The following is a 14,069-nucleotide window of genomic DNA, read 5'->3' on the forward strand; positions in this document are numbered from 1 at the left end:
ACGGCCAACGAGACCCGGGGGCTAGAACAGCCCAGAGAGGGCGTCCGCTGTCTTGGAGACACCCAAACCGCTCCCCCCACCCGCCTCCGCGCGGCGTTTAGAAAACACGTGCGCCCGCAGCCTAGGGGCGTGGCTCCAGGCTGAGCTCTAGATGACAAACGGATTCCTACCGGGGGGGGGGGGACCAGAAAGTCCTGGTTCACATCCAGGGCTTGTCTGCACTGGATTCTTGCCCCGTTTGTCCTAAATCTAGGCACGGACGCCTGTTGGGTCTTAAATACACATTCCAGGGATCTGGAGAGTCTTAAACTTAGCCTAGGAGCCCCAAAAGTTTCTAAATCCAAACCCCACCTCAGTCTTAATGATACATTTCAAGGACCCAACTTATCCCAAATCCATATCGCAAAATCTTGTCAAATTCTCAGCGTAACACCCCAGGAGCCCAAGGAGGGCAAAATCCACACACCAGGTTCCCACCCGCCCACACCCAAAGTCCTAAATGCCCACCCAGAGACCCAAAAGCCCACCTCCTGATCAGGCACGGGCCAGCGCTGGCCTGGCTGCCCACCACCCTGGTCCCTGGCTGACCTGGAGCGGCTCACAGACCCTCAGTCTTGGCTGCTTCCTCGTGGGTTCCCAGAAGCTCAGGCAGGGACGATGAGGCCAAGACAGAGGACTCCAAACCTAGCTTGAGAAGGTGGGCCCTCCAGAACCTCTATTTCTGCAGACTCCTGGGCCCTGCTCTGCCTGTGTCCTGCGCATGCAGGCCACTGCCTTGGATCCCTCCCTCCAAGCTCCGCCTCCTTTGCCCCCCTGCCCACCCCACCCCAGCTTGTTTTCTGCCTTGCTTTGGCCGACCTTCTCAGCTCTCTCCTTGGGAGGTAGCCAGGGCCTGCTTCCAGCACCATTTGGAGGACAGGGTTGGGCAGGCTCCCACCCCTCCCACATGCTACCACTGGTCCCTGTAGTTGCCCAGGGTTGGTGGAATGGGGGGCAAGGAGGCAGATCTGGAGGACAGGCCCAGAGCCAGCCACCAGTTGGGGCCAGAGATCAGCAGAGTCAGTAATGACCGGTAACTACAGCTGCACTCTTATCCTGTCAGGTAGCACTGTTGTGCTCACCCCATTTTACAGGTCAAGAAACTGAGGACTGGAGCTGTCACATTAGTTGGAGTTGAGATTCACTCATTCACAAATGTGGGCTGGAGGCTTGCTCTCCCACCTCCCCCCCACCTCCTCCCCTTTCCTTCTTCCCTGAACTTCTCCTCCCCCTCCTCTCTCTGACCCTGATACCTCCATTCTTCCCCACTTCCTCCCCCTCCTCCTTCCGTTCTCTACCCCCCACTTCAGCTTTCTTCCTCCCCTCCCCCTTTCCTCCCCTTCCCCTTTCTTTGCTCCTCCACCTACTTCTTTCCCCTTCTCTCTGCTCTGTCCCTCCTCCTCTCTACCCCTCCTCTTACCCCCTCCCCTACCCTCCTGGCTTCCTTCTTCCTCCCTTCCTCTTCCTCCCCTCCCCCTTTCTTCCCTCTCCCCTTCTCCATCCTACCAAGTTTACTGAGACCTCACTAAATAGTGCCCGTGACAATCAAACTCTTCCAACTCTGCCCACAGCTCCTGGAGATACTCTTATGGGTCCTCAGTCCAAAATCCCCAAATCCAAAAGGCTCTGGAAACCCAACTTTTTCTTAAGGTGGTGCCAGAACTCCAGATGTAGGTGTAGGCAGATAGAGTGAGGGGTTCCCGAAAAAGAAAGATGAACCATAGCTTTCTTAATACAAGAGAAGTCATTTTAGGTTCCCAGCCACTTTGTGATCTACACCTGACTGGCCCTCATTGCCCAAGCACATTGTCAAGTCCAATTGCAGAACTTCCTAGGAAAATTAACAGCCACTACCAGGCCAGGGGAGAGCCTCACCATCTCAGAAACAATAAATCAGGGGTAAAACTCCCAGTGCTTTTTCAGAAGTAAACGTGGACCCGATACACAGTCTTGAGGCATTGCAGGATTTAAACCCCTCTGAGCTCTCAAAACACTGATGACTTTTGCCCCAGTTCTCTACTGATCTTTCCTTTGCCCAGCCCCTTCATGATTATGCATGCACTCTTAGCTTAAAACTTCCCCAATTTTGTCGTATGGAGGGAGAGGACACTGCTTCGGGAAATATCCTCAGTGGTCTCCCTACTTGTTGCAAATAAAACCCTTCCTTTTCCCACTCTTTGGCTTGGTTGTCTTCCAGCTGGACACCCACCAGGAGGAGAACCCAGTTTCCCGTGACAGAAGAACCACCTCCCCCTCCTCCTTCACCTCCCCCCTCCCGAGCTGACCCAGTCCACTTACCGTGGTCATTTATCCTTTTGTATCCCTGTTATCCCTTATTTATGCCTTTGCTTAATGGCTCTTCCTAGGCCCCCAGGGGCATCACACAATATACAACATCTTTTACCCTCGATTACTTTCTTAAGATACAAAAAACTCCCAATTCTTTTTTTTTTTTTTAAAGATTTTATTTATTTATTTGACAGAGAGACACAGCGAGAGAGGGAACACAAGCAGGGGGAGTGGGGGAGGGAGAAGCAGGCTCCCCGCCGAGCAGGGAGCCCGATGCGGGGCTCCATCCCAGGACCCTGGGATCATGACCTGAGCAAAGGCAGACACTCAATGACTGAGCCACCCAGGTGCCCCAAAAAACCTCCCAATTCTGAAATACAACTGTCCCCTGGTTTTCTGGATGAAGCACTGTCTTATCCCCATTTCACAGACATGAAAACTGAGGCCTGGACACGGGGGCAGACTCAGGTTCTACCCTCCAGCTGGTGGCCTTGGGCTGGCTGCCTCTCCCCTCTGTACCTTGGTTGCCTTCTCGGTGATATTGCCTGCCTGCTGAAGCACTGTGCCTCAAATATTTATTGATCACCACTGCGCCACGGTTGATGAGGGGCTTCGCAGCTGCAGAATGAATGGGCCAGGAACACACTAGGTGTAGGGGCACGGCCAGACATGCATCTCCCTCCCCAGGGTGACCACAAGGGGCTGTAGGCCACAGCAAAAGGAGTTCTTAGGACTTTCCAGAAGGGGAAAAATGAAGCATACATTAAAAGTAGAATATTCAAAGATCATAGCTTGGGGGGTTCACTATAAATAGAACATGAGCACCATGTAGGAGTGAACAATGTCTCTCTGCCAAATTCATGTGCCCACAACAAGTAGGGGTGAGTTTCTTCTGGCTGTCATAACAAAGTAGCACAAACCAGGTGGCTTAAAACAACAGAGATTTATTCTCTCACAGTTCTGGAGGCCAGAAGTCCAAAATCAAAGTGTGAACAGCCACAGTCCCTCTGGAAATTCTAGGGGAGGATCCACGCGTTTCTTGGCTACAACCACCTCACTCCGGTCTCCACCTCCGTGTCCACATGGCCTTCTGCCTGTGTGTGTCTCCTCTTCTGTCTCTTTTTTTTATTTGACAGAGAGAGAGATAGCGACAGCAGGAACACAAGCAGGGGGAGTGGGAGAGGGAGAAGCAGGCTTCCCGCTGAGCAGGGAGCCCGACGCAGGGCTCGATCCCAGGACCCTGGGATTATGACCTGAGCCGAAGGCAGACGCTTAACGACTGAGCCACCCAGGCACCCCTCCTCTTCTGTCTCTTATAAGGACACTTGTCATTGGATTTAAGACCTACCTACATAATCCAGGATGATCTCATCTTGAGATTTTTAATTACAATTACCTCTGCAAAGACCCTGTTTCCAAATAAGGTCACAGTCACAGGTTCTGGGTTTAGGACTTGGACATCTCTTTGGGGGCCACCACTCAACCACTACAACAGAATAAAGGGTTAGAGTGATAGTTCTCTCAACTGCCCCTTTGGGACACTGGGCAATGTCTGGAGACATTTTTAATTGTCACGACTGGAAGACGGGGTTGCTCCTGGCATCTAGTGGATCAAGGCCAGGGGTGCTGCTAAGCATCCTACAACACACAGGACTGCCCCCCACCACAAACAATGAGCTAGCCCCAAATGTCAAGGGTGCCACAGTTTGGAAATCTGGGATAAACAAAAGCCCCAGTCAAGTTGGACTTGGCCCTGCAGCCCCACACGCGTCATTCACTGGATGACTTGGCTTTGAAAATCAGTTTCTCTGAGGCTCTCTGCTTCACCTGCACAATGGAATAAAATCGTACAAACCTGGTAGGGCTGTTCCGAAAACAGGAGCCTGGCACCTCATAAAGATTATAGGAGAGTTCTCCACTACTGAGATCATTATGCTCTCAGTGCATCTTGCATTCACAACACAGCCGGACTTCCTGGGGTTCTGGTAGGGTGAGGAAAATCTGACCAGGAAATTGTTTCTAAGCAGAATGTAACAAGGACACATTAGGAATGAGCCCATTCACAAAGCCTGGACAATATGAATTAAATCTGGAGAATGAGGATTTTGTGATTTCCTTTTTATTTTTATTTATTTATTTATTTATTTATTGGAGAGAGAGAGAACAAGCAAGAGCATGTGTACATGAGCAGAAGGGGCAGAGGAAGAGGAAGAGAGAGAGAATTCCATGAGGAAGAGAGAGAGAATCCCCAACACAGGGCTCGATCTCATGACCCTGAGATCATAACCTGAACTGAAATCAAGAGTCGGACATTTAACCTACTGAGCCATCCACGTGCCCCATTCTTTTTTATTGTTTAAAGACAACACGAGGGTGCCTGGGTGGCTCAGTTGGTTAAGCGACTGCCTTCGGCTCAGGTCATGATCCTGGAGTCCCTGGATCGAGTCCCGCATCGGGCTCCCTGCTCGGCAGGGAGTCTGCTTCTCCCTCTGACCCTCCCCCCTCTCATGTACTCGCTCTCTCTCATTCTCTCTCTCTCAAATAAGTAAAATCTTTGAAAAAAAAAATAAAGACAACACGAAGTTCCTTTCAGAGTCTCTCATGTTTTCCTAGGCCTGGAAAGATCCTCTAGACCTGGTGTACTAGTTAGCTATTGCTGTGTAACAAATCACCCCAAATTGGAGTGGCTTCATACAACAGGGATCGACTATTATCAGGACCCCATAGGTTGCCTGGGCAGTCCCTCTGCTGGACTCGGCTGGCTCAGGCAATCTGCTACAATCTGCCAGTGGCTGGACTGGAAGATCACATGTGTGGCAGTTGGTGCTGGCTGTCCCGTAAGCGTCTAGTTCACCTCTGAAAATTAATGAAGGGAAATCTCACTGAAATGCAGTTGAAGGCCAGAAGGGGGAGCTCTCCTGCCGGTACCACTCCCACTTCAATTACAGGAAGAGATGTCAATTATAGACCCTTAACAGAAGAATCAACAGGAAGGAATTATCATTCATAGACCCCAACAGGAAACTGTGGACATTGCATCTGCTATTAGAAATTGACTACCCAAGCAACTCCGCCAATGAGAAACCATCATCAGCCTGAACTCCTGCTTCTCCCCAATGGACTTCCCTTCAAAACAACCCCTCCCAACTTCCTCTTTCTCCATAAAATCCTCTCCTTTGTTTGTTGGACAAGCCTATGGTTTTTGCCAGTTTGCTGGTCCCGAATTGCAATTCTCTGCTATTCCTGAACAAGTCCATTTTTGTTGGTAAAATAATTGACTGTTTTAATTTTAAGGTCAACCAACACCTCCATGTGGCCTCTTATCCAATAAGCTAGAACAGGGGTCTGCAAACTGCAACTCACCAGCCAAATCTGGCTCACCAGAAGCTGAGAATGGTTTTTACATTTTGGAACGGTTGAAGAAAATCAAAAGAGTAATATTTTATGACACGCGAAAATACTATAAAATTCAAACTTCAGTATCTGTAAATAGAGCTTTATTGGAACCCAGACACATAAATTCATTTACATATCGTTCAGAGCCACTTTTGCAAGACAGTGGCAGAATTCAAAGTTGCAAGATACCCTATGGCCCACAAATCCAAAAGTATTTACTACCTGGCTCTTTACAGAAAAGCTTTGTCAGCCCCTGGGCTAAATCAGCTTCCTTACCTGGGGCCTCTGGAGGCAGCCTTCCAAGAGAATGAAAATGGGAAGCGATGATAAGACTCATCCTCCAGGGGCGCCTGAGTGGCTCAGTCAATTAAGCGTCTGTCTTCGGCTCAGGTCATGATCCTGGGGTCCTGGGATCGAGCCCCGCATCGGGCTCACTGCACGGCGGAGAGCCTGCTTCTCCCTCTCCCTCTGCCTGCCATTCTGACTATCTGTGCTCTCTCTCTATCTCTCTGTCAAATAAATAAATAAAAATCTTAAAAAAAAAAAAAAAAGACTCATCCTCCAAACTCACACCTCACGCGCACCACATTCTCTTGTTCAAGCAAGTCATGAAGCCAGTCCAGATCCAAGGAAAGGGGAACTAGTCTCCATCTCTTGATAAGAGGGGGTTGCAAAATACTGTGGCCATGATTTTCATCCTTACCAAGGGATCTTAAGGTGGGCTGTCCCGACTGAATTGAGGGTGGAGAAAAAAAAAACCCACAGATTTATTTTCATTAACTTCTATTGACCTCAAAAATAAAGTTTGCTAGCAAAAATGGATTTTGTTTGGAAATAGTAGAAAATTGTGATTCGGGAGAAGCAAACCACAGCAAAAACCGTAGGCTATTTCAACAAAGAAGATGAACGTTACTTTATGGAGAAGAAGGGAGGAAGTTGGGAGGGGTTGTTTTGAAGGAAAGCCCACTGGAGAAAAGCAGTTCAGGGTGATGATGGTTAATTGGCTGAGTTGCAAGGGTAGTTGACTTATTGTAGGAGATGCAATGTCCCTCTTCTCCTGGTGGGAGTTGGAACTGATCATTCTTTCCTGTGGATTCTTCTATTGAAGGTCTGAAATTGACCCTTCTTCCTGTAATTGACTGGGAGTGGTATGGTGAGAGCTCCCCCTTCTGGCCTCCCATCTCCATTTTAGCAAGTTTCCCATTATTAATTTTTACACTTCTAACTGGAATGCAGCATGTTTTTCATGTCCTGTCAAAGCAGGTATCGGCCAGCCCTGTGACTTTGTCTCCTGTGGAAATCAAAGATAATTTCACATCATATCCTGGCCATTGCAGGCAGGCATCTCAAAATATCATTTATCACAATAGAAATCACAATCATTTGTAGAGCCCTGGTGAATCACGATTACTTAACCCATTCAATTCATGAGGAAGCACATATATTTTACATCACAACTTAATAAAATATTTTCACACCCATATGTCAGGATGACTGCTTTCCTTTGCAATCCTGTGCTTTTTCTTAATGGATTTCTAGCTGTCTCCAGAGAAGGAGCCCATGGGCAGCCCGCCCCTACCCTTGGAGGCAGCACAGAATCAGGCCGCGGTTTAGGCAGATTAGTGAGGTCCTAAGCCGGCCTCCTAAAGATACCTAATCCCAGACCAGCAGCCAGGCAGCAGGCCCAGGGCCACACAAAGTCCCTCGGCCGTGTCCCCAGCTCTCAGCCAGGGCTGCCATGGCCTCCCTGTTCTCCGGCCACGTCCTGATTCGCAACAACAGCGACCAGGACGAGCTGGACACGGAGGCTGAGCTCAGCCGCAAGCTGGAGAACCGGCTGGTGCTGCTCTTCTTTGGCTCTGGGTCCTGCCCGCAGTGCCAAGCCTTCGCGCCTATCCTCAGGGACTTCTTCGTGAAGCTCACAGATGAGTTCTATGTGCTGCGGGCAGCCCAGCTGGCTCTGGTGTACGTGTCCCAGGATCCCACGGAGGAGCAGCAGGATATGTTCCTTAGGGACATGCCAAAGAAGTGGCTCTTCCTGCCCTTCGAGGATGACCTGAGAAGGTGAGGTGGGACAAGAGGTCAGGGAGGGCTTCCTGGAGGAGGAGCTATTTTTGCTGAAAGGTTTGTTTATTGTTGCCTCTGTTCCATCTGGAATTGATGAGCACGTCCTGTGTGCCCATCTGTACCCAGGCGGGGTGGGGAGGGGGCCACCCAGGGGGGTGCATACGCCCATTTCTATTTAGCTCCCAAGGGGTTTACAACCTAGTTGGGGAGATAGACGTGACACAAAGACTCAAACAAATATATAATAAGATATTGCAGTAATGGTCCAGAGGACAAAGGGAGGATGCCATGTGGAAATATAATGGGGAGACCTTGCTGAGGTTTGGGGTCAGGGGATGCTTCCCTGAGGAAGTGGCTTTAAAGAAAGACCCCAAGGCCAGGGAGGATAGGAAAGAGTGAGGAGAGGGAAGGGTTTCCAGGCAGAGGGCACAGCAGAGATAAAGGCTGGGAGGCCACCAGAGAAAGAACAGCCAGTTCAGGGAACTGTAAGTAATAACCGGATGGGAGAGGTCTGTAAGCATCATGTGGAGCAGCGCCACAAACCCCATCTGAACGGGAGTGGATGTGGTCCTCAGAGTAGCTGGGAGCCTGTGAGGAGGGCCTTGGAGCTGAGAGAGAGGTGGGTAGATTCAAGCTTTGCACCCAGCTGCCCAATAAACAAAACTACAGCTCGTGGCTATCTTAGAACCTTCCCCTTTTCCGCAGTAAGGCATCCCTTCTTTTTATTTATTTTTTTAAAGTTTTTAGATTTTATTTTTTTTAAGAGTTTATTTCTTTATTTGACAGAAAGAGAGCACAAGCAGGGGTAGAGGCAAAGGGAGTGGGAGAAGCAGGCTCCCAGCTGAGCAGGGAGCCCGACGCAGGGCTCACGATCCCAGGACCCTGGGATCATGACCTGAGCCAAAGGCAGCCGCTTAACCGACTGAACTACCTAGGCGCCCCTAGATTTTATTTTTAAGTAATCTGTACACCCAACATGGGGCTCAAACTCACAACCCTGAGATCAAGAGTCACACGCTCCTCCGACTAAGCCAGCCAGGCGCCCCGGCTGTCCTTCTTTTTAAACTCGAACTTTTCATTATGAAAAATGTCCAAGATCCCACAAGTTGGAAGAAGCATACAATGAAACCCAGAGCAATCGTTAACAACTTGCCATATTTGCTTTATCTACACGCAAGGGGAGCTTGCACGGAGCCATTTGAAAATGAGTCGCAGGCTTTCTGACACTTTACTGATTTCGTTAATTTTGCTCCACAAGTTGAAAGTTTCTAGAGACCTTCATTCTGCACCCAGCATTATCAGAGTATGGACACTTGCTCACTCCTTCTGCCCTCTCTGCCGCTGAGGAGGATCTTTCCTGCGAACGGGCAACATTTCCCTTCCCAGGGTGGGATGAAGCTGTGAGGGCATCAGAGACAAACTCGGACCTGCTGACCTCGTTTGAGGCAGGGTCCTCTCGACAAAGCCTTCACTCGGGCTAGGTTAGGTGTCTGGACAGAGAGTGAGCGATTCCCCACCCCCTTCTCCTCACCCCCCTCCTCTCCACCCTACACACACACACACACACACACACACACACACACACACACACACACGAGCACGCTGACGGTTCCCAGATAAAACACAGGCTGCCCAGTTAAAACCAAATTTCGCGTCAACAATGAATAATTTTTTAGTATATGTTTTTTTATTTTTTTAAAGATTTTATTTATTTATTTGACAGAGACGGGGAGAGAGGGATCACAAGTAGGCAGAGTGGCAGGCAGGGGGAGAGGGAGAAGCAGGCTCCCTGCTGAGCAGAGAGTCCCACGCGGGGGCTTCATCCCGGGACCCTGGGCTCCCGACCTGAGCCAAAGGCAGACAGATGCCTAACCAACTGAGCCACCCAGGCGCCCCAGTATACATTTTTAGTATAAGTATGTCCCACATAGTGCATGTTGTGATGTGATATATAATATATAAAATATAATATAATATAATATAATACAATATAATATATGAAATGGTGGCATGTCTGAGGTATTGGAAACACAGCGCAGAGGCCACTGCGGCCTGGCCTGGTCCCTGGGCGCCCCCAGCACACACAGTGCACACGGAAGGCGCTCAGTAAGTCCTGGGAGGGGGGATGTGTGGCTCCCCAGCTCGGGATCAGGGACCGGCTTCCGACCGGCCCGCCCACCCCGCAGGGACCTCGGGCGCCGGTTCTCCGTGGAGCGCCTGCCGGCTGTCGTGGTGCTCAAGCCGGGCGGGGACGTGCTCACCCGCGACGCCACCGACGAGATCCGGCGCCTGGGTCCCGCCTGCTTCGCCAACTGGCAGGAGGCGGCGGAGCTGCTGGACCGCAGCTTCCTGCAGCCCGAGGACCTGGACGACACCGCGCCGCGGAGCCTCACGGAGCCGCTGCGCCGCTGCAAGTACCGCGTGGACCGGGAGGCCCGCGGCAAACGCGGCTCGGGGAGCGGGAGCCCGCCCGAGGGGGAGGGCGGGGCGGAGGGCGGCGGCGCCGGGGAGCTGTTCTGACCCCTGCGGGGCGGATGCGCCTGGGCATTCTGTGCTGCAGCCTCCCGAAGAGTGCTGCCCCAGACACTAAGGGGACACAGCAGGGGACACTTGAGGCAGACGTCCTGGCGTTGGGGAGCAGCGCCACCCCCCAGCACGGGGGCCTCGGACCAAACAGCGGGGCTTCAGGAGATGCAAAGTGCTGCGGGGTGGGGGTGGGGGTGGGGGTGAAAAAGAAGACAGGCAACCCATTCAAAACTAAGCAAAGGACCTGAAGAGGCATTTCTCCAAAGAAGATACCCAAACGACCAGCAAGCACACGAAAAGATGCTCAGCATCATCAGCCATTAAGGAGATGCAAATCAAAAGCACCGTGAGATCCCACTTCACACCCAGTAGGATGGCTGTAATCAAAACCCAGCACATAACAGGTGTTAGCAGGGAAGTGAAGAAAGTGGAACCGTCTAGCATTGCCGGTGGGAAGGTAAAAGGGTGCAGTTGCTGTGGAAAGCGGGGTGGGGTTCCTCAGTAAGTTAAATATATTATGACCATAATTACCAGCAATTCTACTCCTAGGTATAAACCCAAAAGAAATAGGGACTCAAACAAATAACTGTGTGTGCGTGTTCTAGCAACACTATTCACAACAGCTAAAAGGTGGGAAAACCCCAAATGCCCCTCAACAGACAAATGCATAAGTAAAATGTGTTTCATCCATGCTGTGGAATGCTATTCAGCCATTAAAAGGAATGAAGAACTGATACACGGTACAACGTGGATGAACCTCAAAAACATTAGGCTCAGTGAAAGAAACGGACACAGAAAATCACATAGAGTCTGCCTCCATTTATATAAAATGTCCAGAACAGGCAAATCCAGAGACAGAAAGCAGATCAGTGGTTGCCAGGGCTTGGGGGAGAGGGAGTGGGGAGTGACTGCTAATGGGGAATGGGGTATCCTTTAAGGATGATGAAAATGTTCCGGAACTAGACAGAGATGCTGTTTGCACAACACTGTGTATGTACTAAATGCCACTGAATTGTTCACTTCAGAATGGTTTCTTTCATGTCATGTAAATGTCACCTCAATTTTTAAAATTAAAAATAAATAAATAATGACAGAAAACGGGCCATGGGAAGAACAATGCCCAATAGCAAAAGACAGGAGTGCCTCCTCAAGCGGGGGCCCTAAAAGGGCCTCGTCCAGGAGGCGACGTTTCTGCAAAGCCTGGAAAGAAGGTTGAACGGAAGGGAAATCGCAGCCAGTTGCAAAGTCCGCAGGTAAGAGACCGAATATCAAAGTGAATTATTTAGAAATTCGTTCAAGTTTCCTTTTTTTTTTTTAAACAATGAAACAGGTACTTAGGGCAGTGGGTGGTGTGGGGGTCGCTTTAATGAGTTTAGGGGCTTGTGGGGCTCCCTGGATCCGGCCTCCGAGCCCTTGCGGCTCTTGGGGCGGCCTCTGTCCCTTCTTCGCCCCGCCCCGCGCCGGCCCCGCCCGGCCAGGACCTGGAGGCCGGGAGGGGGCGCCCGCTGGGTCCCCGGAGGGAGGAGAATACTTTGTCCCAAGTTTTCGCGGAGTTTCCTCGTCCCCACCGCGATCCGCACACGAATCCCTCTACGGCCCCCCAACTTTCAGACACCCTTTGCCGTCCCGCCCTCTTCGGAACTCCTGGGAGCCCTTGGACGCCCGCCCAACTCCCCTGCCCCGTTAAAATCTCTTCTATTCCTCGACTGCCCCCCCCCCCTTACCCCGACCCGCAGACCCCCGCTATGGCCCGGTCGTACGGCGGCCGGGTGCTGGCCGCGATGACCCTGCTGGGCATCCCCGCGGCCGTGCTGGCGGCGCTGGGAGCGCAGCTGCTGTTCCAGCTGCAGGCGGGCCGCGCGGAGCTGCGGGGACTGCGCGCCGACGGGCTCGGCCCCGAGCTGGGTGCCGGCCCCGGGCTGCCAGAGGACGCGGCCGGGGCGCTGCTGCCGCTGGCCGCCGCGCTCGCCGCGCTCGCGCTGGTGTTGGGCCTCACCTGCCTTCTGCTCGCCGCGCTCTGCGGCCACCTGGGCGCCGAGCTGGCGCGGGGGCCCGGCCCCGGCAGGTAGGACAGGCCCCTCCTCCCCGAGGCCCGGTTGGGGGCTGGGCGAGCCCAGGCGAGCCGCTGCCCCTCTCGGGGGCCTCAGGTTGGGGGAGAGCTTCCCCTCTTCCTTTCTTCCATCCCGTCCTCCCTTGCTCCCCTCTCTCCATCCCCCACTCCCTCTATCATCCCTCCCTCCCTACATCCTATATTAGTTGAAAATTTGCAGCAGGTGCACCGACCGCTGCACCCTCCATTTTACAGAGGTGGAAACTGCGGTCACAGAGGACCCAGGGGTTGGCTGGCCCCGTGTTGATAGCGCTTGTCATTGAGGGAACCCTAAGCTTTACGTGCTCCTCTCGTTCTGTGGACTAGCCCAGGAAACGCCCGCGGTCCCTGCGCGGCTGGTGTTGCTACCTCCTTTTGTAACTGTGTCTCACACAGGGGAGGCTGATCTCTCTAGGCTGCCGGGTTTGGAAGCGGGTGGACGAGATTTGAACTTGCTTCTGGTAGAGCCAGAGCCTGTGCTCTGGCCCTGGGTGGGGTTCCTTCCTCAGGCACCTGGGCTCAGGAACATGGGTACCGGGGCGGCAGGTGTCGGGGCGGGGAATGCTGGGAGGAACCTTCCCAGTGTTTCCCTCCAGGATGCTGGGGGAAGGGAGCCAGAATCAGGGTCCAGGATTCCACGGATTAGAACGGATGGGAACTTCCACCACTGGAGTCGATCCCACCTAAAGTGTGCACTATCCATTCCATAGCTCAAGGGGAGTTGAAATGCACTGGTGGGTCAGTCAACAAATATGTGTTGGGTGCCTGCAGAGGGCTGAGCCCAGCACCGGGAGTAGAGGACACAGCAGAAACCAGGCGGACCCAGACATGCCCTCATGGGGTAGACAATAGAGACAAGACGGTAATGTCAAGTGAGGATGAATGCTGGGAAAGGAAGAAAATGGGGTGATGCCAGGGAAGACGACAGGGTGGGGGTTGAGAAGGGACCATCAGCAGAGGCTTGAGTGGAGACTTGAAGGAGGAAAGACGGCAGAAGATCTGGAGGACAGTGGTCCAGGCAGGGGGAACACCATGTGCAAAGGCCCTGGGGCAGGAATGAGCTTGGGGTGTTAGAGGGAGGTCAAGGTGATTGGTGTGGCCGGAGGGAGACATGAGGGAGATAAGGGCAGGGAAATCAGGAACTGGACCATGTAGGGCTCCTTGTGCTGCGGTGAAGATCTTGGGGTTTACTCTGCCTGAAAGAGTTATGAGAAAGGAGGGGAATGATCTGACTTCAGTTTGGAATAACCCCCTCCAGCCACCATGGAAAAAAGGGGCCAGGAGGGCAGGTGGTGGGGAGACCAGGGAGGAGGCCACTTCCACTGCACCGGTGGGAGGTGAGTGATAATGGAAGCTCTCAGAGCCTCCGTTTCCTAAGCTTTCAGGAATGGGGAAGGGAGAGTGCACACAACAGAAGCACTTAGCATGGTGCCAGGCTCAAAACCAAGTCCTCAATCAGTCTCAGCTCTTGGGAATCTCTTTTTCTATCATCTCTGATAACAAGTTACCCCTGGTTTCTTCATTTCCCAAATAAGCTTATGGTCTGTAAAATAATGGAAGTCAGGTGTCTAGCAAGTGTCTGTGCATAATAGCTGCTTCATGAGTGTTGGATGTTTGAATGGACTGATGTATATGGGTGGGTCATGGGAGAGGGGGGAAGGAT

At 52.1% G+C, this 14,069-nt stretch overlaps 2 protein-coding genes across 2 annotated transcripts in view; both read left to right on the forward strand.

Moving 5' to 3' along the window:
- Positions 1-7,462: 7,462 nt before the first annotated feature.
- On the forward strand, positions 7,463-10,311 carry NXNL1 (nucleoredoxin like 1). The gene is made up of 2 exons (XM_021683202.1): positions 7,463-7,788; positions 9,978-10,311. The coding sequence occupies exons 1-2, from the start codon at positions 7,463-7,465 to the stop codon at positions 10,309-10,311; spliced, it is 660 nt and encodes a 219-aa protein (XP_021538877.1).
- Positions 10,312-12,062: 1,751 nt separating this feature from the next.
- TMEM221 (transmembrane protein 221) overlaps positions 12,063-14,069 on the forward strand; it is a 5,205-nt gene continuing 3,198 nt past the window's right edge. The window contains exon 1 of the mRNA XM_021683130.1: positions 12,063-12,382. Coding sequence (XP_021538805.1) covers positions 12,063-12,382 — 320 coding nt within the window. The remainder of the gene's footprint in view (positions 12,383-14,069) is intronic.

This window comes from Neomonachus schauinslandi, chromosome 1 (assembly GCF_002201575.2).
Source record: "Neomonachus schauinslandi chromosome 1, ASM220157v2, whole genome shotgun sequence".
Lineage (NCBI taxonomy): Eukaryota > Metazoa > Chordata > Mammalia > Carnivora > Phocidae > Neomonachus > Neomonachus schauinslandi.